This window comes from Carex rostrata, chromosome 20 (genome assembly GCF_964058835.1).
Source record: "Carex rostrata chromosome 20, lpCarRost1.2, whole genome shotgun sequence".
NCBI classification, from domain to species: Eukaryota; Viridiplantae; Streptophyta; class Magnoliopsida; order Poales; family Cyperaceae; genus Carex; species Carex rostrata.
Genome location: NC_135937.1, coordinates 6,061,809 through 6,087,777, shown reverse-complemented (window position 1 = coordinate 6,087,777; position 25,969 = coordinate 6,061,809). Strand labels below are relative to the sequence as shown.

The window sequence follows — 25,969 nt, the reverse complement described above, 5'->3', positions numbered from 1 at the left end:
CATCTAATATTCGTTTCGTATTTGTATTTGAATCTGTATTCATGGATTATCCGCTTCATATTCGTATCCGTTTAAGATGAATTTAATTTTGAATTTTAACATCCGTTTATTATCCGTATTTGTACCCGCTTATTGAAAGGTGGATATGAACTAGGTGCTTCATGTTGCGGTTACGCCGCAACCGTTATGGAGCTGCTGTGCGTGGATGTTAGCTTGATGTTGAAAGTGGCTGTCAAATTATGTCGCACAGAAAATCACGAAATAAAATTGTTCATATTTTGTTTTGAAAGATTTGACAGTGACTGTCGAATTACATTACATCTACAGTTCTGCCTTCACTCAGCACCAGACAAACATCAAAACCACAACAAACGTTCCATTAAAAATTAAGGTATTATAATTGAGTATGACTAATATAACATCATAACATCAGTGTCATTTCAGTCTATATAACACCAACTGCAAAACCTATCGAATCGACTTCAAACAGTAAATTCAAATCGTTCAAACCGATCTACTTTATTAGTTGTGCGTTTACATGTAAAATTTATAATTTTTTGAATTTATTTGATATCAAGTCAAGCGGTCAAATGTGTGAGTTTTTAAGTTAATTTTAATACATTTATTTTTCAATTTTTTTACCTCTTGATTTGATATTAAAATAACTCGAAAATATAAAAAGTTTGCATGTAAGCGGTCAAATGTGTGAGTCAAACGGTTTGGATTAGTTGTTTGAAGTCTATTAAATCAATTTTGAAGTTAGTGTTATGTGACGCCGATGTCATACTAATCGGACTCATTATAATTACATTATATGATATAATAATTTAAAATTAATTAATAAATAATTGTTAAAGTTATTGACGTCAAGAATATTTTATGCAATTATATTTTGCAATTGCATGAACAGTTAAACAGTAAAACAGTAAAACTGTAAAAGTAAATCAGAACAGTTGGCCCTGTTCATTGTCCTTCTTCTTTATTCAATCCTTTGCACTCGTAGATCCCAATCCTTGGTATCTTCGCCTGTATCTATGACTATGGAGGCAGTTGTATGCACGAAGCTAGGCGATCCGACTCTTCCCTTGACTCATGAAGACGCGCCAATCATCGTCTCTTCTTCCCACCCCATCCCGCCTCTGACCTCCGCTACCTCAGTTAGGGTTCGCGTTGTTGCGACTAGCCTAAATTTCGCGAATTACTTGCAAATTCTAGGGAAATACCAAGAGAAGGTACCTCTTCCATTTGTTCCAGGCTCGGATTACTCGGGTATAGTTGATGCTGTTGGGGATTCAGTGAATTCTTTTCAGGTTGGGGACAGAGTTTGCTCTCTTGCAGATGTCGGTTCGTTTGCTGAATTTGTTGTTACTGATCAGAAGAACCTGTGAGCATTTCCCCACTTTTTTTTTTCATTTTATTTTTCTATTCCCAAAACAATTTCCCATGTTTAGTTTCAATACATGTTCCTATTTTGTTCAAACATGAAATCAAAATATCGTATAAGTAAGCATATCTTTGGCTTTGCTAAAAATTACGATGCTTACAATAAAATTGTAATTGGTGCAATTCATGAAGTAAATCCTATTACTGTAGTAATTTAATCTTTCTTCAAGTTGCCCCTTGAACTTAACAATAGCACTTTTCTGTAGTAGATGAAAATATAAATTGTCAATAAGATTCATTTTTTTAATCAAGGATAGCATTTAAAAAACATTTCATCAAGAATTCTTAGCATGATATCCTCGAATACCAATTTCAAGAAGAAATAAAAAAACTTGCATGCTGACACCTCCCTAATAAGCCCTAATAAAAATGGCTGTTTAATTTTTTTTTTTTTTCTTGAACAAGGTTTTTGGTGCCTGACGGCTGTGATCTAGTTGCTGCTGGAGCCTTACCAGTGGCATTTGGCACTTCACATGTGGCTCTGGTTCATAGAGCCCAGCTCAAGGCTGGTCAAGTGCGTCACCTCTCCATTCTCCGCTGCCATTTTTAATTAATTTTAAACATCTCGATTTTGCAACATCATGGCTTGATTAAATTGGACCCTGGTTGCTTCAATTGATTTATATTTAAAAACCATATATGCAGGTTTTACTAGTTCTTGGTGCAGCTGGTGGTGTTGGTCTCTCGGCCATACAAATTGGAAAAGTATGTGGAGCTGTGGTTATTGCTGTTGCAAGGTAATGCACTTAAGTTTGAAATTTTTCTGATTTGCGAGGCAGTAGCTGTACCAGGTCAGGTAAATATTTTTACCAGACAAGAAAAGCCAAAGGTAAGCAATAGAAAGCGCAATTGCTATGAAATTATGTATGTAATGGGTTTTGCTCCGGCCAGTACTTTTCAAAAACTCTGACTTCATTAATTTTTATTTCTATTTTTATAAAAATGGAGTAAGGCTGTGAAATTTAATTATATTTTACCATCTAGGGGAACGGAAAAGCTACAATTTCTCAAGTCAATGGGGGTTGACCATATTGTTGACTCAAGCAAAGAGAGTGTTATAGATAGTGTAAAGAGCTTTCTTAAAACAAGAAAACTTGCGGGGGTTGATGTATTGTACGATCCTGTCGGAGGCAAGTTGACCAAGGAAAGCATGAAGGTCTTAAATTGGGGTGCTCATATACTAATCATTGGATTTGCTAGTGGTGAAGTGCCTGTTATACCAGCAAATATTGCTCTTGTCAAGGTACTGTTTAAATAATTCAAAGCTTTTATGCGTTGTTTCAGAAAGAAAAACACAATCTCAATGGTCTAGTAGTACCAATAAGCAGTTTAGCATCCTTTATACTTTTATAATATATGCCAGTAATGGCTAAAATATCCTTGTTGAATTAGAATATTCATTAAAAGCAATTAATGTTTCTAATCATATACTGAATTAATAAATAATGAGGTGAACAGAAACTTCAAATGAATAAAAATGTAATGTCAGGGTAGCATTGCTTACAAAAAGTAGATAGATGGTTTTGAAGTGGTATGAGCGGATTATTAATCAATGCCATCATTACCAACTTTTGGTAGTTGAGGGATGTGTGATGTTGCCTCTTTTATTAATTTAGCATTCATCATATGTTCTTGTTTTATGCACCGTAGAACTGGACGGTCCATGGGCTTTATTGGGGTAGCCATAGAATTCATCAGCCTCATGTTCTTATTGACTCACTCAATGAACTGCTTCAATGGCTGTCAAAGGGAGTGATTTCTGTTAATATTTCTCACTCCTATCCTTTATCCAAGGTAAACTTCAAATTCTTTTCATTAAATGTAATTGTAGTCAAATGCAGTTTACCAATAAATTTAGTGTTGTTCAAACATGATCGGAATATTTTTCAAGTCATTGCATATTCTATTAAAACAGATACACTCCATTTGCTTTATTATAGAAAAAAGATCAAATGCCTCCTTAATTAGTGCTGCCATCATGCGTTTATATCAATTGTATATCAAAAATTGACTATGTGAAATGTGTATGTCTCTTGTTTCTTTTGACCTTACATTACCACTTAAAAAAAAAGAGAGAGTCAAAGAACTATTTTTTTTGGGTCAAGCGCATGTAATGGCTGTTTATGTAAGTTGAGCTTATATTTTTTTTAATTAGGTGTGAGAAATGTGAGTTGTCAGTCTTGAAAGAAATACAATGCGTTCCCATTCTCTTTTTTAAACACTACTCTTTTATTTATTTATTTATTTTGATCATAAAGAATTATAGACCTATGATTACCTTGCAATTTTACGAATAAAGTTTGGATTTGCACAAAACCTTATTTTGTTTGATTTACATGTTAATGGCAAGCTAATATGTATATTAGTATGATAAGTAACATCTCTGAATTTAAACTGCTATATTTTTCTTTTCTTTTTGCCAATAGCTACTAAATGCTGACATGTATATTACCTTCGTTTTTTGTGTAGGCAAATCTTGCTTTTGCTACATTGAAAGATAGGAAGGTGCTAGGAAAGGTCATGCTTGTCATGGGTACACCCCCAAAAGCGAAACTTTAGGTTCAATTAATTTTACCTGGCAACTGCGTTAATCTAATAAGACACTGAGTTGTCCTAGGTGCCAGTAAAATGTGCTAAAAAAAAAAAATACTATTATTATATAAATAACAGATTTTAAGCACTGATACTGGTTTATTGGTTGAATAAGTCATTTATGTGTTGTACTTGTAGGACTTTTTTTTTTGTAGAGTGAGGCAATGGAGCTATGCATAGTGTACGTTGGTCCATGAGAAATTGATTCAGAGAGTCAATCTGAACCGTTGCAGACTAAATTTTATTTTTTTAAAAATATTTGTACAGTTTTTTAGATAGATAGAAAATTATTATTTTTGAATGACATACAAGCTTTAGACCAAGTGATTTTCATCTAAGAATTCCAAAAAAATATAAAATTTGGTCTGCAAGTACATTTTCATATGGAGATCATGTTGAACAGTTCAGATTGACTGTTTGTATGTAATATGTTTGCTTGTTTAGGATCTTTCAAATATCCAGATATGATAATGTATGTCCAATAAACGTGAAGTTAATTGGTCATACAAATGTTAAGCAACACGCAAGTACTGCACACTGATTAACTAATAGCCTATTGTTTTGTGGTGAGGTCATGACTCATGACGGATTATAAATTCCATATAAAAGTGTGAGTTTAGGTCTTCTCCATTTCATGTAAACAAACGAAGGTACTCTTACCCATTTCTCTTGTTCCAAATACTTGGTAAAATAAAATTATAGAAGGGTCGGAGGGGTTAAATCGCAATTAAGAAACTTGCAAAGACTGCGAACTTCCTGACTTCGGCTAATTTCCTTAAAATAAAACTTGTTTTCCTCATTTCGGGCCATGTTCGCCGAGTTATAACATTTTCTGCGGCGCTGTATGTGTGGTAGATGTTGTGGCATGTTGAGCAGTCAAAATAACATAGTCATAGAAAAATTATAATATACGAAAGTGATGATAGTCATATTGATAATTTCTATCATATTTTTATATTAGATAACAAAATTATCTAGCTTTAAGCAATTGCAAATAATAATTATTCCGATTTTCATTAGCATTGAAGGTATATATATCATCATTGTATTGCTGCTCTTATAGTTTCAATAATATAATAAGAACATGGTTTTTAACAAGTTCTGATATTTTACTTTTACAACTGCGAGTTAGCTCAGCCTTGGCTCTACTTTAGAGATTTGTAAATTATGTTATTTATTCATTTGACTAGAGGTTCATAAATACTAAATACAGATATTATTTCGTATCTTTCTCTCAAAACAGAAAACGGATAAACTAACTGTATAGCCACTGAGCAGTTAGATGGTTTGGCGCCACAAAGGACCAGACTGGATTGTTACTCGCAATATAAACAGTTTGTGCAATAAGACCCCGCCGGCCGCCGTTCCTCGAGTTCGTTCCTCTGAAGTAACTCAAATTTTCAATTTTAATATGGACCGTTCAATCAGAATTTAGGACAATCCGACCCTAGATGAAATGCATGAAATCCTTCAATATTCGTGCCTAAAAAGATCGGACGGTTAATATCTACACTCAAAATTTGAGTTAACTAAGGGGATTTAAATTCCCGTTCCTCTCTCCTTTCCAAGTCTGAATTTAACCCCATTCCCAGATCGTTTCTCCACTCTGTCGACCAACTCCGCTGATACATTTCACATTTCGCAAGCAATTATTTGCAAACAAAAGCACCTCACCAGATCAGACCAAACTCTTGTGCAGCCGTTGAGGCGCCAATCCGCGCGTGCCACATGGCATATCGGAGGAAACAGGTCCCGACGACCGGACCTTCTTCCTTCGAGTCTCCTTTTTCCTTAGCCTCACCTCCTCCTCCGGCGGTGGGGACGGCGCCGGAGGAGGGTGAAGCACCGTCTCTGGCAGCTCAGGCGATCCGAGCCTCCGCTGCGCACCGCGATTCCTCTCTCTCCTCCGCATATGGCGACTCCGTCGTTTTTCACCATGATTCTGGTCGCGCCACTGTCTCTTCCTCTCGTCGCTCTCGGGTTAGTTGCTTTTATCTGTTTTAACCTGTTTCTTATTTTCTGTGGAATCGGTGAGATTTGATACCGGGTGGGGGCTTGTGGGGGAGGAGGGGGATCTGAGAGTCGAAGAGTTTGTTTGTTTGTTCTTTTTTTCTTTGGGTTGAGTTAATTTTTGTTGGATCCAAGGTTGAACTATTGTGAAAAATAGATCTTCACTTGTTGGTAGAATTTATCCTTAGTTGTCCTAAATCTCAGTTTATGAAATTGGAGGTGATTTCAGGCATTTCATAGCAAAGTTAAGTGTAATTTGCCATTTCAAAGCAGACTATATACAAATTAAGGCACTTAAACTTTGGAGAGAAGACCAGTTAATATGAAGGGAGAGAGGAACAGAGTCAGTAAACTGGGTCAATAATAATCCTTTATTTATCATAAGAACTTATAAATACAAACATGAATATTTTTCAATTTTTGAACTGTAGGAGTTAAATAATTCTCATGAGTATACATCAATGAAGAACCTTAATGAGTCAAAATACGGGTTCTTTGGAAATCTGGCTAGAAAAGCAAAGGCTTTTCTTGATGAAGAAAATTTACCGAAGCCATTTGAACCGATAGATTCACGCACTGAAAGCACTTCGACCGGCAATAACAAGGTGAGATTATATTGAGTTATCAAATGAACAGATTTTCATATAAATCATGTCCAAACCCACATCACAGTGAGAAACAAGGTTCTGTAGGACATTCAATGCATGTGGTGTTCCATATGTTTTGTATCTTATACATGATATTCTTTTAGAAAGGATGCATATGAGATATTTACATTTTTCAGCGTACTTATTACTTTATAATGTAACAAAGTTAGATCAATTTCCAAGTAGCTTTGTCTCTTGATATTATTTCTTGTTTCTGAAAATGTAGTTCAATCATACATATCAACTACCAAAAAGTGAGACACCACCAGTTCAGAAGAAGAGCACAGAAGCAATTGCTTCATCCCTCAGTTACATCGGTGGCACATTGAAGAATGCTTTTGAGGTATAGATTTCTTTCATCGATCCTAACATTTTTTTTGTAACAATTTGTAACATTTAACTTCCAGGTGCCTTCCAAAACTGATGGGATCCTAAAATTATACTGTACATGCTACCAAATTTGTGAATATTTGCAGAGGAATTCTTTTCCATATCATTGTTGCAAGCATTATGCAAATTATAATGATTTATTTGTACAGGAGGGAAAAACAATTGTGGGGAGCACAACACAAGATATTATCCAAGAAACAAGGAAGTTGAATATTAGGAGAAAAGGAAGCGGGTCAAATTCAAATTCAAATCAGCAAAATGAGGCCACAGGAAAATGGGGCCAACCATATATTCCCCGCACCCAAACCGACTATGAGACTCAACTCAAGGCATCTCGCGACGTAAGGTGCCCTCTTAGCATGTCCTTTCTTTCTTTTGAGTTACCAAAACACCGAACAGTTTTGTGTTTCTGTGTGATTAAGAGCATCTTTGTTCCACCTGCAAAGCAATATGAAATGCTGATGTGGCAATTACAATTTCAATTGCAGAAATGTGGAGCGATTGCTAATTTAGAAATATTGCTAAAAGTGTTGTTACATCATCTTGCAATTAGTTTCAAGAGTGAAGCTATGTAACTATGCATAGTGCAGATTGGTCTGTACTACGGATCAATATTTTTGTTTTTAAAGTCCAAATAGTTGATCAAAACCGTTCAACATGATTTCCATACAAAAATATACTTGTAGACTTATTTTCATATTTTTTAGAATCTGTTTACTATTTTTTTACATAGGTAAAAAAATCAATACTTTTGAATGGCCTAGAATTTTCAGATCAAGTGATTTTCTACCTATCTAAAAAAATAGTAAAAACAATCTGAAAAATGTAAAATTTGTTCTACAAGTACATTTTCATACGGAGATAATGTTGGACAGTTCAGATTGATTTCTTGGACTTTAAAAATGGAGATATTAATCCATAGTACCATAGCCTCACTCTAAGTTTCAATTAACATTTGCAGGAATGTACAACTTAAAATTGCATAATTACTAACACAGAGATATTAGAACTAATTGCATGAATGGAGATAACATGAAATTTGTTGAGCAATGCTAAAATTGCTGATGTGGCAAAAAGGTTATTTTTACAATTTGAAAGATGTAGATACTCCCAAGGGGAAAAAAAATGTAGCTCTTTTGCAAGGGCCTTCCATTAATTTTATCTGTCAAGTTAGTACAGTTCTTCAGGTCTATTTGTTGAAGCAACTGCAGCTCATATTGTTTTTCAATTCTGTTAGATAATCATGCGTGATTGTGAAAACACTAGGTTGCTAATGCAATGGCTGCCAAAGCAAAGCTTCTGTTGAGGGAGCTCAAGACGGTGAAGGCCGACTTGGCATTTGCGAAGGAAAGGTGTGCTCAACTTGAAGACGAAAATAAAATATTGCGTGAATCACATGACAAAGGAGGTGGTCCTGAAGATGATGATCTGGTAAATAATACCTTAAAACCTCATGCATACCCTGCAAGCTGATAAATAATTCATATTCCTTGACAAAGTTCAGAAATTCAGCTATGCTCCTTTCGATATGCTCTTGGTAGTTAAGCTATACTTATGGAGAGATACAATGAAAGCTAGATGATAGTTCTAAATAATGACCTATGGCGCATTGAGATATTGTGGGTGCACCGTCAGATTGTGTTTGTTTTTTGTTATTAAATTTTACTTTCAGATTTAGTAAAAAGTTCATCTCATTGCAGATACGGCTTCAACTGGAGACTTTACTAGCCGAAAAATCGAGACTTGCTCACGAAAACTCGGTATATGCACGAGAGAACCGATTCCTTAGAGAAATAGTGGAATACCACCAACTCACGATGCAAGATGTTATCTATGTTGATGAAGGTATAGAAGAGGTCACTGAGGTTTATCCCACTCAAGTGTTACCCCCTGTTACCCCAAATGCATCTAAAAGGGGTCAAAAGGGCCAACCCACACCCTTGGTTGTATCAGATGATTGCCCCGTTGTACCTACCTCACCGAAAGATGCATTGTAGTTTGTGTTTGGGAAATCTGAATGTCATGTATAATGTGCTTGTGCATCTCTCATGCTACAGTATATCCTGTAATTTGTAAGAATGCATGTCATCGCCGTGCTTATTGTTGTTGTATTGTTACTTGGTGGTTTAATTATCATAGCTTTCCGGGGACGAGAGCTATTTTGTTTGTTTATCGTCTGCTGACTGCCCCCCATATGTAGTTGTAGACAACAACTGCAGCTCAACTTTTATCAAGGAGAAATAAAAATAGTTTGAAATGTTTTTCTTTAGTATCATAATTTCTTTATGCTATATAATTAGTGCAAATACATTGTTTTTTCAAATGATTCATGCCTAGTAGTATAAACATAGGCATTATGTACGTGTGTATCGGTGTGTGTTGCAGGGGTGACCGGCGATTGGGCTTCTCTGCTGAGCTGTCATTCCTCTTTTTGTTCAAGGAGGGTGATGGAGAATAGAGGGAACAGGAGGAGAGATCTGTTTATTCTGAGTATAGGAGGATGGAATAGTGGGTTTAAATCTGGAATAGAGAGGAACAGACCTGGAATGGAGAGTTTTATTCGGGAATAAAAAAAGGTTTGGGTAATAACTAATAAGAAAATAATAGATGTTGATTTCTGAAATAGAGAATTTTTTTTTTCATTTTTTAACAAGTTGGAATAGAATGGGATTGGAGGCATAATTCTTAGAATAGGCATGTCTTATTTCAGTATTATTCCTGTTCTGACACATCTTTGCTGGCGCCTCTTCGTTTGATTTAAAGTTACGGAATTCGAGTAATTATTAAACTTGGTTTTTTAGAGCAAAATAAAAAAAAGGGTCCTGAGTTAAAGCTGTTTTCATTTTACAGTATCTTCATTCATGAATTGCAAAAGCTTTCTACAACAGAAGCTCAAGACTGTATTTTCACATCTGTACAAATTCGGGCAAATCCTCTTTTAAAAAACTAACTATATATTGCTGGACCTATTAAATTATGGTCCTCATATAGTGCAAGTAACAGATTCTGTATAAACAATTCCAAACTTGTACCAATTTCTTTTCAACTGATGGATCCTGCGTGCGCACAAGTAGCACCAATTCATTTGCTCCAGGGAAGATAGAAGAGAAGAGAAAAATGATCCGTAATGCATTTCCTAATTGATTGAAGGCAATATGTTAACCAACGCATTTAACCTTGGCTAAATCTAACAAGCTTTTTTTTCTCTTGTATATTCTAAAATAGCTGGAAGAATACACTAGTTGAGCCATCACCAAATGATCGAATATCTGCTGGTTTTACAAGAGCTCGGCACAATGGACACGTCCGCTCTCTTTCAAACCTGTAATACAAACACGTACCTTGATAAACACGATAAATTCAATATAAAAGGCCAAATCTGATGTGTGGTCCCTGACTAAAGGCAAGGCACTGAAAACCTGACCTATCCCTTGCTACATATATATTGTTATTTCAGAATCACAATACTCATGGACAAAGATGGTAGAAATTCTATTCTTACCTTTTCAGAATTTATAAAAGGGTTGGGATTCACTACATATTAACTTGACAACCTTGGCAACATTCTCACATCAAACCAAAATTATTTTAATAAATAGAAAAAAAAAAGTGTAGACATTATAAATTTGCATCAATTTGACTGTCATTTGATATTTCATCAAAAGCTGTTAGATATGTACTGATGGGCTTCATGAAAACAATATAATTTTTTTTATGGCTGTCAAGATTGTCAAAATAACCATTGTTTAAATCAATAGGAAGTTACAGTAAATAAATTCTATTAAAGTCAATGGAAATGGAGTATCCATAGATTCCACACAGACTTGACTGAACCCAACCTAGTAACGATCTGAACTAAAGGTGTGTGGTTTATGGTGGGTCTCAGCATGAAAACCCTATCTTGACCCATTGACATCTCTAGTTTGTGAATAAAAAAAATTCAGCAATGCCTAACTTAGCTCATTGATCTGCATAACCCACAAAATAAAGGGAACCATAAGAGTGGGTTGGGGAGGGGTTACCATTCGGAGACGCAATCTTCACAGAATATGTGTTTACACCGAAGAAGAACGGGTGTGTGCATCTTTTCCTGACATATCGCACACATATCTCCAACCGATAGTACCTGCAAAATTCACAAAATAATGTCAAAATAATATGCTGGAAAATTGAAAGTAAATGGGACAAAATGAATTGTATGCATGACTTCTGAAATTGGTACACTTCCAGTAAGTTACATACCTGCTCTGCTGTTGCATAAGAGCCATAATGCACTTCTTTACGTGACAATGCCTTAAACGCGGCTAAAAATGACTGGACCTGAATGTCACCACAAAAGTTCAATCAAGATTAGGATACTATATATATACTAGTTATTTCAGCATTTCATCCAACCACTCAGAACAAAGCAATTTTCACTGATAGAGTAAACAATATATTTGTAGAAGAGTGAGGCAACGGTACTTTGCAAAGCGCGGATCGTGCTATGGATCAATATCTCCGTTTTAAAAGTTCAAACATTCCATCTGAACCATTCAAATGATCTTCGTATAAAAATGTACTTGAAGACCAAATTTAACATTTTTGGAACTTCTTTTACTATTTTGTTAGATACATAAAAAATCACCTGATCTAAAGATTTTGAATCATCCGAAAGTAGTGGTTTTCAACCTATTTAAAAAAATAGTAAAATAATTCTAAAAAATGTATGATTTGGTCTCCAAGTACATATTGATATGGAAATCACGTTGAGCAGTTCGTATCGACCGATATGGAGACATGAAGATATGGATTCATAGCATGGACTGATCCGCACTGTGCAAAGTACCATAGCCTCACTTTTTAGAGATATTCCTAACATTTTGACTTCGATTTGTACATACAACTAACTGTCCTTTAGTTAACTTGTAGTGTGTCTTTTTAATGAATGTACCTTTTCTACAACTGACGTCAACTTGAAAGTAAGGTACAGCCCAGTAGTGAGAGAAGAAAAGAGGCTTCCGTATTCTTTGTTGAGAAAGAAGCGATACCAAACCGGCGCTGGCAACAGAGCCCGGTAAAGAAGTAAAAGATACTCTATTAGAGTTAACATTTGACCCTATCAAGACATAAAGAGAATTAACAATTTATTCGTAGTGGTAACAATTTACAATCCCTTGAATAAATCAGACTAAAAATCATTTAAAAAAAAAAAACAATATACCTGCCTACGGTAGTTACGGCCACGGCTATTTTTGTAGTATATTAGGAGGAGGCACTTAGCAGCCATAGCTGCTTGCCGCACCATAATATCTGCAAGGCATTACTAATAAAATTAGAAATATCATCAAAAGAAAAATAAATTTGAAAATTTTGGGTAATGTATCTTCAACAGAAATTTTAAAATGAATGTTTTAAGAGAAAAAAAAAAAAGGTTATTACCGTTGACCATAATAATAAAAATTGCATGCCAGAAGGGGGGTATTTGTTCGGGAGGTATCATGATCAACGGTTTACTAAGGTCTTCCTTTCGGTACCACCAATATATACCAAAAACATGCAATGTGAATAGAATTGTAATGCCCGTTAGCACCGAGACTTTTCTTTCACCCTGCAGTCACCAAAAAACAAAAAGTAAAAACTAGCATTAAATATTCTCTTCATTTGCTTTTTATTTGACTACAAAGAAAAAGCACTTGTAAAAATTGCATGTATTAGTTCTACATAAAAGGAGAAGATAAATATGGCACCTTCAGAGCAGTTTGCTTCTTTAAAATATCATTGGACTTGAACATAATAGCTGCAACCCATATAGTGACGAAAAAACCTATATCAAAGTATCATTACATGTTGTAATTTGTTAAGAATAACAATAATGCATTAGGGTATTCTACAAATTTTGTATTTTGGCTCATGTTTAAACAGTCGATTCAAATTGCTCAATGCATTCTGCACTTCAAAATCTTGTAGAGTACCAAAATTTTACTATTTCTAGCAATAGTAATAATACCAACAACACAAATTGAGCAAAGCAGATCATCCGACTTAATAGTTTTAGTTCAAGAATAAATATAATTTCAAAAGAAACAATAATTAAATATTATTACAGCTTAGGTTCAAGACACACCAAAATTACCTAAAAATAATAGTAAACCATGATCCACAATCCTAAGTGATCTACATTTCACAAAACAGGCACAATAATCACAAGATTAAAGGCTGAAAGAATTGCTAAACAGCACCAGTACTATACCTTGCAAGTGCTGGCGGATAAAGACCACCAAAAGTAGCAACGAAAAAGGCAATATCTGTTCGATCCACCTGGCGACATGGTGTATATCGTACCGCTGGTACGTCCTGTCACCGGTAGCATTGGCCGTTCCACTCCCCTCCACATCCGACCCGATAGATGAGGAACCTGACGAACCCACAGGGGAATTCAAACCTGGCGAACTCAAACCCGTTAAGGCCTCCCCGCCCGCTTCGCTGACTTCTCCTCCTCCATGTCTCGTATCAGTAACCTCTATTGAATCTCCACTGGCATGATCTCTCAAAAGGGCATCCTGATCGCCGCTTCCCACAATTCTGATCGAAACCTCCGGACTAGACGAATCGCTTCCGATCCGAACCGGGTTGTTGGATTGTGGGTCGGGTTCCTGGCGCTGGATCGGACGAACCCGTAAGATCCCGGAGTATTCCAACAAGGCGACGAGTGGCGCTTGAATGATATTCGAGGCGGAGAAGGGAAACCCATAACGCCTATTGGTACCGCCTGCACCGGACCGATCCAAAGGTTCCATCTTTAGGAGAAAGCTTCTCCGATGGGGTAGGGAAGAGGAAGGGAAACCCTAATTGAGGCCTTGAGGATCCAGCGCAGTAGGTTTGAAAGAAATGGGAGAGGCAAATCAGCAAATGTGGGGAACTGGAACTGGAAATTTTGGCTTTGTTTTTAAGATTAAATCTTGATTCTGGTTTAAATTATCTTTTGGTGGTTAATGGAGGTAATTAAACGAACGGGGGAGGTTGAGGAATGAGGAGAAAGGGTAGCTATTGCCTATTGCTATTTGCTATCTCTTTGCAATTTATTTTTGTCATGGACTCGTTGTATACAGAGTAGTTTTAGTTTTATGCAGCGCCAAAACCATATGAAGCGTTGCTTTAGTTTTATAGTTCGTGCGCTGTATGAAGCCAAATTTGATCTGTTAAAATATTTGCCCGTATAATGGTGCACTGGTGTCTGGTGCATAGACTGATTCAGAAAAACTGAAATAGACAGAGAAATAATTGACTACACTGCATAGACCTAATCTACGCGACTTTGTAATAATTAAAGGAATATTTTTTAAAATTTTATTTTTTTATCAAAATAAAATAAATCATCAACGTCTAATCTTTTAGAGTAATTATTTGGAAAGGATGTCTTAAAAGTAACAATCTCATGTATTTTAAATAAAGGGGAAATTCTGTTTGCTGAGCAAGATGTATTCTTACTGGTGTCGTTAAAATTTAGATACAGCGAAATCGAGATTGCTTTTGCTTAATCGGCACCCCATTTTTTCCACAACTACAGCAAGCGTATAACATAAAACAAACCTCAACTATAGCAAGTGTACTTGAATACATACTAGTTGATGTTCTCTACTTGTGAAATTTTGTTGCAATTGTATTATGATGTCTGCCAAATGGAATCGGGGACAGCCTGATGGGTATCGGTCTATCGGACCAAATTCGGTTCGATGTCTGGTAGCAACCGTCTAATCTACACTAAGATTCGTGCATACAACTTTAAGGTTTGTTCGGATCAAATGCATACAGATCTTGATGCTGATCGTATGAATCCGACACAACATTAATTTAGCAAAACAAATAACTTTTTTTTTTTTTTTTTGCAAACTTTCATGCCCGTAGGCCTTTATTACTTTACTCAAAATCACTTACATCAGGTTACAAACAAATAACTACAGCAACAGTGTAAAACCATTGCACGCAATGAATAATGAACATGTGAAATCATTGCTGTTACAAGTGCACGACATGAACATGCTCTAGTTCTTACAAGTGCATGTCAGCAACAGTATACCGTTTTTGTTTATGTGGAGTTGATAATTTTATATATATCAATGCTTTTGTACGCACTGGAGTATTTTAATATTTGACGGAGTTTTTTTTTTTTGGTATCTATTTGACGGAGTTAAATTGCTAAAAGCAAGAGAAGAACGGAAGAGTAAAATTTGTCAGTTTTTATTTATTACGTGATTTATGTTATTATTGTACATCAATTTTAATTATACAATTAATAAAAAAATATCTGAATTTTTTATGAAAAAATTTAGATTGCTATATATATAAAATATACGGGTTCCAAAGGTTGCCTCAGAGCTACTAAATATTTCTTCTCTTATTCGGACGCACACGTCTTGAAAAACTTCGTGCACTAATTTTACTAAAAGAGTTCTAAAAGAAAAACACCTAAAGTTTTCATCATCACGTCAGAAAAAAAAAATTGATAATCAGTATTTACACTTCCACCTAACGATGTCGTTATTTCAGAACTATAAGATTTAAATTTGTTTGTTATTTTAATATTTTATTTTGAAATTACGAATTATGGATTGTTTGTGTTCTAATTGCAAAAAAAGTTATGATTTTATTATATCTATCAAAATTATCTTATAAATTGTTTGCCTTTTTCATTTTATTAATTTCTTGTGTTTCTTTATTGAACAACGTAAATCAAATTGAATCTCAAGGACGATGTCCTAATAATAAATTAATTGTCAAATTAAATACGGAGACTATATCATGATTTGCATTATTTATAACCAATGTGGACAGCATCCAAATTTTAGAAGAAACAAATTATTAATTATTGATGCACACTGTTCTCAGCGCTGACTTACAAGGCAAGTGATAACGACATTCTCATGTTTAGATGATGGTCTTCTTTCCATCAGGTCCTTCAAACTTGGGAATATTACAATTATGATAGCTTCTTGATGGTACGAACTTAAAAATTGAATTTTATAAGGAAAATTTAAAACAATACCGAGCATTTTCAACGAATGTTACTAGAAAGTAGAAAAGCAACAGCATTTAAACGCATCATAAGAAATCTCTTGTTACCTCTTTCAAGTATATTCCCCTACTAAAAGCTGTCAATAATTTAAACACGCACAATTCCAAAAGTACACACAAGGTCCCACAACTATAACCGGAAAACGCTGCGTTTTCTTTTTTCTTCTTCCAAGATTAAGAAAATTGGAAGAAAAAGAGAGCGATATAACCAAGATCATGACCCCCTTCTCGAGTTGTTATCATCATTACCATTTAATCAATCATTTTCTGGGGTTGTTGAACGTCAAATGCTGCGTGCCACGCCCATAAATAAAGCATGAATTCATGGATTTAGCTGATGCAACGTTAATGATCGAATGCATTAACTATAAATGCAATTGAATGTCATCGAACATTAAATTAAAAAGAATTGACCTGACACATCTTGACATCTATGATCTAAATTAATCAAACCTGATAGTTCTGTTTTGAAAAAACATACCTACATACACGATTTGTATATTATAATATGTAATAGCATATTAAAAAGGCTAAACATGCTTTCTTATTTCATCATGCCCCCCTATTCCTTTGCAAATACGCATGTATTAGTGGTACAACAAATAAACCAACCGACACCTTTGAAATTTTTCTTCTTTTTTATGTCACGGCCTCAGGTGCCGAATTGCAGTAAGAAGTATGCAAGCAAACCAGCCGGGTTGACATTAAGCAAACTGAAGCAAACCCGAAACCCATCAACAAACCATAAATACCCTTCTTCATATCCAATCTCAGTGCCCGCCTAAACACCCGGACAAAACCTGGCAGCAACAACCCACACGCAAAAACCATCCAATAATCCAACCCATTGTACCCAATTCCCGTAAAAATTGCCCCAATTGCTGCCATGGGACCCGCAAACCCGGTAAGAGTTGCAGCAGCAAGGGCCCACCGCCAGCTGTCAGTTGCACCCAGTACACAACTTGCTACAGCTGCACCACGTGGCAGTCCGTGGAGTGACACGGGAAGCACCATGTGACGGCCGAGGCCGTAGGCTTTTGGGGCTGCAACCCCTAGTGCAAGGCCTTCGGCAAAGCCGTGTAAAAACACTCCTCCACAGGCCAAGAAAGACTGGAGAGTCAAGTTGCTTACAGAGAGAGTAGATGGTGAGCTGAGGTGGCTATGGGCGGATCCCCTTTTGCGCTGAACCAGGTTTAGGAAGCTGGTGATGATGACATGGTAGGTTGCTGAGCCAAGAAGAAGGATGAATAAAAGGGGAAATAGACCGATTTTGGAGGAAATGAGTAGTTGGGTAGGCCGCCATACGGCGAGTTTCAAAGCAATGCCAGATGCTATTCCTGTTAGAAGAGGTTGCGGCAAGGAGAAGGTGGTGTAAAAGAGAACTAAGATGGAACCACCGAGAAGTGGGCCCAGGCCGAATAAGAGAGAGACCACAAACCCTGATGCGCCCTCTGAGCTGTACATTCATGGAATATTTAAAAATTACTTCATTTTTTGTCTTTTTAAGAACTGGTATAATGAGGATGAGATGATGGGCTAATGTACATTGCGAATTAAAGCAGTTGTTTTAGTTCACGCCCATATTTTGCCATTTCTAGGTCCAAACATCTGATCTGAACCACTCATCGTGCTCTCCATATTAAATTGTGATTGGAGACCAAATTTTACATTATTTAGAAATTTTTTACTATTTTTTTAGATAGGTACAAAATCACTACTTTTTATGGTTAAATTTTCTAAAAAAAATAGTAAAAAGTTTCCAAAAAATGTAAAATTTAGTCTCTAAACACATTTCAAAATGAAGATCATGTTGAACGGTTCGGATCAATTGTTTGAACATTGAAATCAGAATTATTAACGCAAAGTAAAACATGGGCTTTAATTCGCGATGTACATTAGCCCATCTCTAATGAGGATAGATTAAAAAAAAGTCAATATAAGAATTTGGAGTTTACGTGAATCCGTTACTAAATCCGAGAAGTACAGTACTCAACAATTCCATGAATGCAACCGCAATCGTACCAGCAGAAGCAACTTGAGATGGATTTGCTTCCTGTAAATTAACAAGCACAACAAAAATTTGAATGAACTCTTGAGACATTATACAGGACGATGGCATCAAAATATAAAAATGCAGGGAGGCTATGGTACTATGCAAAGCACATATTGGTCCATACTACGGATAGGTATCTCCCTTTTCAAAGTTGAAACAAACAACCCTGAATCGTTAAACATGATCTCCATATGAAAATGCACTTGTAGATCAAATTTTACATTTTTTAGAATTTTTTTACTATCTTTTTGGGTGGGTAGAAAATAGAAAAAAAATTCTAAAAAATATACAATTTAATCTGCAAGTACATTTTAATCTGAAATCATGTTGAAATGTTCAGATCAATTATTTGGCCTTTGAAAACAAAAATATTGATCCATAGTACAGACCAATCTGCGCTATGCATAGTACCATAGCCTCACTCAAATAAAGTAGTTACCTTGAAGGCATCAGGAAGAACCTCAGCAATAACCATCCAAATCATACATCCAGCAGCAAAGCCAGTACAAAAGGGAAGTACCTTATTGAATGCATCCGCACAGAGAAAAGCTGGAACAGCCACAATTGGCTACATTTCACAAAGGACCAAATTCACCATTATATATTTAAATAAATAAGAGTATGCATGTCCTTGAAGTTGGAATTATCATACCTACCCAAATAAAAAAAAAAAATTCAAACATCCGTCCTCTCAGAACTTCAGATATAATCCCTCTTTAGCAGTGTTTCCTCATTATTTGTTGAAGCCATAACAGGAAAAATGGAGGGGCAATTCAGAATATTTTTAAAAGTAAAAGAGGACAGTATCCATACCAAGGACACTTTTTATGCTCTTTAATCAGTTATGAGAGATATTTTCCCGATTTTTTTATTGGTAGCATAAAAAAATAATTAAATTAAACTCATACCATCAATCCAACAAATTTCGTTTACTACCAGGCCTGCTGAATAATTTAGCAGTTGAAATCTTAGTTATGGAGAGCTGGTTTTTTCGAAAATGATAGCACAATTTTCAACCGCTGATTATTCAGCAAATCAGCGGCCCTGGTATTAAACGACATTTGCTGAATAAGATGTTATGGGTTTAATTTTCTTTTTCTTTTATGCCACCGATAAAAAAATTGGGATATTTTCCCTTGTCCCTATTGGTACCCATGATGTTTTACTGCCATTTGCAACATTGCAGGGAAAACATGGTAATAACTTAGAAGTACCATGTGGGAAGTAAAACAAGAGATAAAGTGTGGAGATACCTGGGGCAGAGATGTAATAAAACTCCAAAGCATGGCGTTTTGTGGTGAAACCCCTCTAGATGCGAGAACCATGCTAACAGCCAGACCTTCCGGTATGTTGTGCACGGCAATTGCAAGGGTGATTAAAATACCTTGCGATAGCCCCTTTGTGCCAGCAAATGACACTCCTACCCCTGACCCCTCTCCAAAGGAATGAAGTGTCATTATGCCCACAACAAGTATTGCTTTACTGGCTTCAGCGCCTTTTATGTCCAGCATGCTCATTTCCCCGTATTGCTCAAGAAACTACAAGTGAAGACTATTAATTAGAATCTGCAGAAGATTATTATTTCGATAATAAATACTTACAGTACTGTTCAATTATTCTATGGATATGAAAGCATCCCTAGGAAAAGCTGTCTCTAGTCTGTTGCAAATTTGAACTGTATCAGGGTAATTTGCTTATTTTACTGAATTGATTACAAACCAACTATACAAAAATGTAAAAGAAGCAACGGGCAATAAATGTCTACAATATTTTATTTACCCTGATAAGCTCTCTCTTTTCTAAGCTAAACTTGCACTAAAGTCAACACAAGTTGAATAAGCCAACAAACTCCGACTTTGGATAATTTGTAAAATAAAATTAACCTTGTGGTTCAGTATTAATTGCAATTAAACACTGGTATTGGTATTTTGCTTGCAATTTTGTGTTAACTTTCATACATTACGTGCAAGTACTACAAGTACATTGAATGCAATTCCCAGACAAAAAATAATGAAACAGTAAAATGACGCAAGATTCCAGCAATAGGTACCTTCTTACACAGCAAGATGAAAATCCCGCCACATAAAATCCCAATCACAACCCAACTGCCACTGCCATGCTCCTGCCCCTCTTGTATCAGATCAAAACTTGCGGCCAACATAACACCGGACGCAAGTCCATTACAAACCCCAGCCCACTGGGCCTCCAATTCTACAAAAAAGAAAGGAATTGCACCAAGTCCAGTTGCGGCCGCCATTGCAAGTGTAAGCCATGCAACTGTAATTACGGACACCCTGCCGGTGGTCCCACCTACTCCTATAGTATCAGCATAATCTTTGAGCTCGGTTGTAACAGTGCCATCCCTAATTCTGTTTTCTAGGTCTCTGTGAGGGGCAGTTTGGGTAATTTGTGGGTTTTTGATGTCTGACTTTGAAAGAGCAGTGTCAGTTAGTAATAGTAGGTATGTGCAAAGAAGAATTGATCCGATTCTTAGAGCCATTTATCTCTGTGTGATCTCATTAGTTGTGTGATCTCAGCATTATCTTAGCATATAGAAGAAAAATTCACGTATTTTTCTGATTATGGTCTAAGACCTCGGATTGGTTGCAGTGTCAGAGCACAGGATCAGGCGCATAACAAGATCTCAGCAATTGTACTTCTTCCAGTTAAAGAGCTGAAAGATAAGGTACTAGAGCATTAGCGACTCATCGTGTATTTATCATTTATTGAATCTTACAAAAAATTAGCGCAAGATTGAAAGCAGAACTTAAAAAAAAAGAGGCTAATTCGCACAATTTCAAGTCATATTCTCAAATCAAATCACGAAATAAAAGAAAACGCGTCATAAATAATTACCCGAATCTCAGCTCCCAAACGCTCAGCACCCGAAATTGAATCGAATAACAGCAGCTTCCCCCTATCAAAATCCTTCGAAAGGAGACAAATCGAGAGATTCGATGGAATAAACCCTACCCTGATTTTAATTATCCAATATTAATTAAATGCGGTCCCTGTATTAATTAAATGCGTCAGGAAAATAAAATGCGACAGAGAGAGAAAGAGAGAGATATTTAGCTCACAGAAGAGAAGGGGAACGCGGTATTTTGGCGCCTGTAGTTAGGCGGAGGCCACGCACGCCTCCGTCAGAAGAGCCCCTGGTTTTTCTTTTTCTTTTCTTTTCGTTTCTGCTTTCTTTGCATTATTTTTTTTCCTCGTAATTAAGAGGAACCTGGTTTTGAGAAACCGCTTTCAAGCAGCGACGAGCCGACGAGTCGACGACCAGCTAGTTCGAGTCTTTAAAGAGTAAACACCGGGTTTGGTCGGATGAATCAACGCACAAACGAGTAGTACAAATGGGAAGTACGATTTTGGGGGTAAAAGATATTGGTAGAATTTATTTGAGTTTATACAAGTATACAACAAATCAGCAATATAATTAAAATAAGAGTGAGCTTATGACTAATGATACTATGCACAATGCATATTGGCTTGCATTATGGATTTAAATTTTCAGTTTAAAAGTTGTTACTATTAATTTGAACCGTTCAAAATGATCTCTATATAAATATATATTTATAAAAAAAAAAAAATTCAGAATTTCTTTTACTATTTTTTTTAAATTGGTAGAAAACCACTTGAACTGAAAATTCAGGATCATCCAAAACCATTGAATTTCTATTCATTTAAAGAGTTTCTAAAAAAATGTAAATTTTAGTTTACTATTATATATTCATATGAATATTATATAAAACGGTTCAAATCGACAATTAGAATTTTGAAAAAAATAAACAATTATAGTATAGACCAATCCATACTATGCACACAGTACTATAGCCTCACTCCTAAGATAACTAAATACATAAGTGATATGTTGTGTGAAGTCAAATTGAATCCGTTAATATTTTTACTTGATATCAAGAGAGGGCTCCAATAAGAAATCTAACATGCATGTCTTGCTTAGAAGTTTTCTTTTCTTTTTCCTTATTTTATTGTGTCATATAACATTAAAAAAGTTTAAATATACTGTTTAGTTAGTAATAGGTCGGAAAAGATTCATTTGTTTAACAGTATAATTTTGACCTAAAAAAAACAGTATAATTTATATAAAATTGAGTATAATTATATAAATTATTATGATAAGTGTAAAATTTACAGAAACTATAATTATTGTTGGAACTTCGTCTCCAAATAAAATAAAATATATATTGGAAATAATTAAATTTAGACAAGTATTGTCAAATAAAACACAACGTCAAAAAATATATAAACATTTTGATAGATGATTACATAATAAAGTAATTAATTTCATACATTGGATATTTGGTATATTCTATGTGCTGGTGAATATTTGTTAGTAGAAAGTTAAATATTATACGATTAAATTTGACGATAATTAATGATTGATCCAATAATCGGAAATACTTATGATTTGACATATCGGGGGTTTTAAAGCTCAACCATTTTCACGGATATCAATTGATGAATAATTATGAGCAAATAAAATAGATAATTCTCAACTACTCGATTTTTTTTTTTTAACGAATTGATATGCCTTACAAGTAGGGACGGGTCTACTGTAGTGCAGGGTAGAGCTCTACTCTACTATCGAAATTCAAAACTAATTTACAAAGACTGAATTTTGGATTTTTACTCTATCCTAGAAATTGATATTGTCATATTCTGAATAACCCAAATTTGTTTGAACAACCCAATTAGAAGAGATAGCTCATTGTATATCAAAATTTGTATATTATATAACAGATAACCCAATTAAAATCCAATTCGCATCCTGTGTGATATCTCATAGTTGTGTGACTTTTTGAAAAATCTCAATTGTTATAGACTTTTGGCTCATTAATTGATTAAAGAACGCAAAAAAAAGTAGGAGAAATATACTGTCGACATCTGACAACTTGTAGCTCTTTCTCTCTCTTTAGACAGTCTAATCTAGTATCCGATTATCTAATAGCTTTAGCCTCAATTATCTATTGAAACCTGATTAAAACACTTTTCGACCTAATACACACTGGAATCGCTTATTTCTAGCCAGCAAGGAAAAAATTCCCCGGACGAACCCAATCATTTATTGTGTTAATATACGGACCATTTATTATAAGAGGTCAAGTAATTAATTTCATGCATTGAATATTTGGTATATTCTATGTGCTGGTGAATATTTGCTAGTAGAAAGTTAAATATTATGCTGTTAAATTTGACGATAATTAATGGTTGATCCAATCATTTATTGTGTTAATATACGGACCATTTATTATAAGAGGTCAAGTAATTAATTTCATGCATTGAATATTTGGTATATTCTATGTGCTGGTGAATATTTGCTAGTAGAAAGTTAAATATTATGCTGTTAAATTTGACGATAATTAATGGTTGATCCAATCATTTATTGTGTTAATATACGGACCATTTATTATAAGAGGTCAAATTTCCCTAATTAAATGTCTCAAAAACAACATGATGAAAAACATGTACATAGTCATTGCATGACTATTGACTATTCATCAATTTTAAATTAATTTGGAGGAACAAGCAATTTGACAAGTTCCTTATTATTATTTGAGGAGGGTTCAAATGCACCCAAATTTTTGTGCACCCAAATGTACTCTATTTTTTTCTCTGTTTTCAAAGTCCGAATAGTCAATCCGAACCGTTAGATGCAATCTATATATTAAGATGTGTTTGGAGACCAAATTTTATATTTTTTGGAATTTTTTTACTATTTATTAAGCCACTTTGAAAATTGCTGATCCAATGGTCCAGAAAATGCAAAATCAGCGATTTTCAAAGTGGCTTAATAAATAGTAAAAAAATTTCAAAAAATATAAAATTTGCCCTCCAAGCACATCTTAATATATAGATCGCATCTAACGGTTCGGATTGACTATTCGGACTTTGAAAACGGAAAAAAATGATTTGAAAAATAGAGTGCATTTGGATGCACAATAATTTATTTCAATCTTTGCCATTTCTTTATCTCCTTTCTCTTTCTCTAATTGAAAAAGGCTAGTCGGAAGAAAAATGCTAGTACATAGTTTCTCCATCTTTTTTTTTTTCATTTTGATTTGTTTAATCCATGTAAAATTATGGAATCTCATTTCAGCATGTAAAATTCAATACGAACGAACGTTCCAGTTATTGACTAATCTCAACTAGGATGCAAAACGAATCGGATATGAATTGAATATTAAACGAATACGGATATGAATATTCACTTTTTATTATAGTGAATAACATAATTTTTTTCATAATATATATTAAACTATATAGTATATCAGGTGATATTTTGAAAAAGTGTTTACAAGTTGATTATTAGATGTAATACGGGGTAAGACGAAGAGTTCATCGAACGAGAAAGTTCAAAACAGATGATCTACTTTCTCCAGAGGCTGGAAAGAATGAGTTCAATTGATAACTGATTCCTTTGATTTTTAGTTTCAAGTTTCAATTTTTGCAATTATTATGTTGTTTATAGTTAGCAAATTAGCTATATTGATTAAAATGTTTTTACAATTTTATATGATTTATAAAATATGGCAAAAAATAGCTTAAAAATAAAAGAAAATTATCAATATTTTAGGTCATTTTTTGTCATATTTCATAAATCATAGAATATAGTAAAATGTTCAAAAAATAGTAAAAAATAGTATTCTATAAGTTCATTATATAACCAATTTAATGAGCTACTTAGATCGAAATTTAAAGTTTATACGATAGATTTTTAAGACAATAGCATGGAAAGCCTTATGCTATCCATAGCAGCTAACATAGTGACAAACGAAAAGTTCGGGTTCCGTTCGGCGAGTTCAAAAATGTGTGATTCAAGTATAATTCGGGAATGATTCAGTACAATAAGTAAGCAAAAAAAAAACCCAATGAAACTCCAGCAAAAAAAAATTGACATTTTTTTCACGTTTTTCTCGCGAATAATACGTGACTCGCGTTTTATACGTGTATAAAACGTATTATATGTTTTTTTTGCATTTATTCGGAGTTCGATTCGAAAACGTCAAAAAAACGAATGAAACGCAAATAAATCACGAGTCTTGTTACTATGACAGCTAAGCCTTACTCGTTTATAATATACACTTATGGCCACGAAAAATCTGATGGGCCCCACAAAAAGTCATAGCAAGTCTGGAACATTTTCCCTTCCAAAGGAATAGGTGCATCAGTGCATGTTTTTTCTTTTTTCTTTTTCTTTTTTCGATTCAAATTTGTAGGTGTATTTCATTGAAATTACAAAGTCACATTACAGCATAGAAATTGAAAACAAGTACTCTTACCCTACTACACCTTAAGCGATATCAGCAACAAGTGATTACCCACATATTTCAGTCATTACAAATCTTAAAAACCGAAGATATATAGCGTTTTCAAGAAAATAAATAAATTTCGGCCCATGAAATAAATCGTTTTAGCGGTTTCGATGATCGTCCAAAATTTCACAGACTAAGAAAAGAGGAAAATGAGAAGGAAACTAATTGAGGCCGGAATTTTGATTATTTCTACTCTCCTTTTAAGCTTCCTTTAATAGGCCCATAATTCTAAAGAAAATGGGCCGTGATTTTTAGGCCCAGGATGAATCAAAGGTAAGATCCTATTGGGTTACTATCATGTAGCAAGAATTAAATTTGTTACATGGGCCCCACTACTTACCAACATTTTTAATTTGACAATTTCCAATTTTTAACCTCCTTTTCCTCTGGTGTATTTTGGGTAAAGATATTGGTAGACCTGGTTTGACTTTGTACAGTACATCAAT

General features: G+C 34.8%; 4 protein-coding genes across 5 annotated transcripts; 2 read left to right on the top strand and 2 right to left on the bottom strand.

Annotated features, from left to right (window-relative positions):
- The first annotated feature begins 974 nt into the window (after positions 1-974).
- Positions 975-4,123, top strand: LOC144572451 (GroES-like zinc-binding alcohol dehydrogenase family protein). The gene is made up of 6 exons (XM_078322042.1): positions 975-1,384; positions 1,849-1,957; positions 2,089-2,180; positions 2,428-2,686; positions 3,094-3,237; positions 3,913-4,123. The coding sequence occupies exons 1-6, from the start codon at positions 1,035-1,037 to the stop codon at positions 4,000-4,002; spliced, it is 1,044 nt and encodes a 347-aa protein (XP_078178168.1). The 5' UTR covers positions 975-1,034; the 3' UTR covers positions 4,003-4,123.
- Positions 4,124-5,605: 1,482 nt separating this feature from the next.
- LOC144572251 (uncharacterized) lies at positions 5,606-9,350 on the top strand. The gene is made up of 6 exons (XM_078321732.1): positions 5,606-6,015; positions 6,477-6,650; positions 6,919-7,035; positions 7,232-7,423; positions 8,349-8,513; positions 8,783-9,350. The coding sequence occupies exons 1-6, from the start codon at positions 5,764-5,766 to the stop codon at positions 9,077-9,079; spliced, it is 1,197 nt and encodes a 398-aa protein (XP_078177858.1). The 5' UTR covers positions 5,606-5,763; the 3' UTR covers positions 9,080-9,350.
- A 574-nt stretch (positions 9,351-9,924) lies between these two features.
- On the bottom strand, positions 9,925-14,151 carry LOC144572250 (uncharacterized). Its single transcript, XM_078321731.1, has 8 exons — positions 13,315-14,151; positions 12,812-12,888; positions 12,504-12,672; positions 12,286-12,374; positions 12,016-12,180; positions 11,325-11,402; positions 11,105-11,208; positions 9,925-10,404 (listed from the first exon to the last, which is right to left on the bottom strand). The coding sequence occupies exons 1-8, from the start codon at positions 13,859-13,861 to the stop codon at positions 10,299-10,301; spliced, it is 1,335 nt and encodes a 444-aa protein (XP_078177857.1). The 5' UTR covers positions 13,862-14,151; the 3' UTR covers positions 9,925-10,298.
- A 2,295-nt stretch (positions 14,152-16,446) lies between these two features.
- Positions 16,447-21,452, bottom strand: LOC144572249 (ZIP metal ion transporter family). Of its 2 annotated transcripts, none has more exons than XM_078321729.1 (7): positions 21,270-21,452; positions 21,046-21,163; positions 20,240-20,863; positions 19,443-19,727; positions 18,629-18,757; positions 18,092-18,189; positions 16,447-17,592 (listed from the first exon to the last, which is right to left on the bottom strand). In XM_078321729.1, the coding sequence occupies exons 3-7, from the start codon at positions 20,687-20,689 to the stop codon at positions 16,776-16,778; spliced, it is 1,779 nt and encodes a 592-aa protein (XP_078177855.1). In that variant the 5' UTR covers positions 20,690-20,863; positions 21,046-21,163; positions 21,270-21,452; the 3' UTR covers positions 16,447-16,775. The 2 variants fall into 2 exon arrangements, with proteins under 2 accessions (XP_078177855.1, XP_078177856.1); XM_078321730.1 differs by having other exon boundaries at positions 21,046-21,158; positions 21,270-21,395.
- Positions 21,453-25,969: the final 4,517 nt, after the last annotated feature.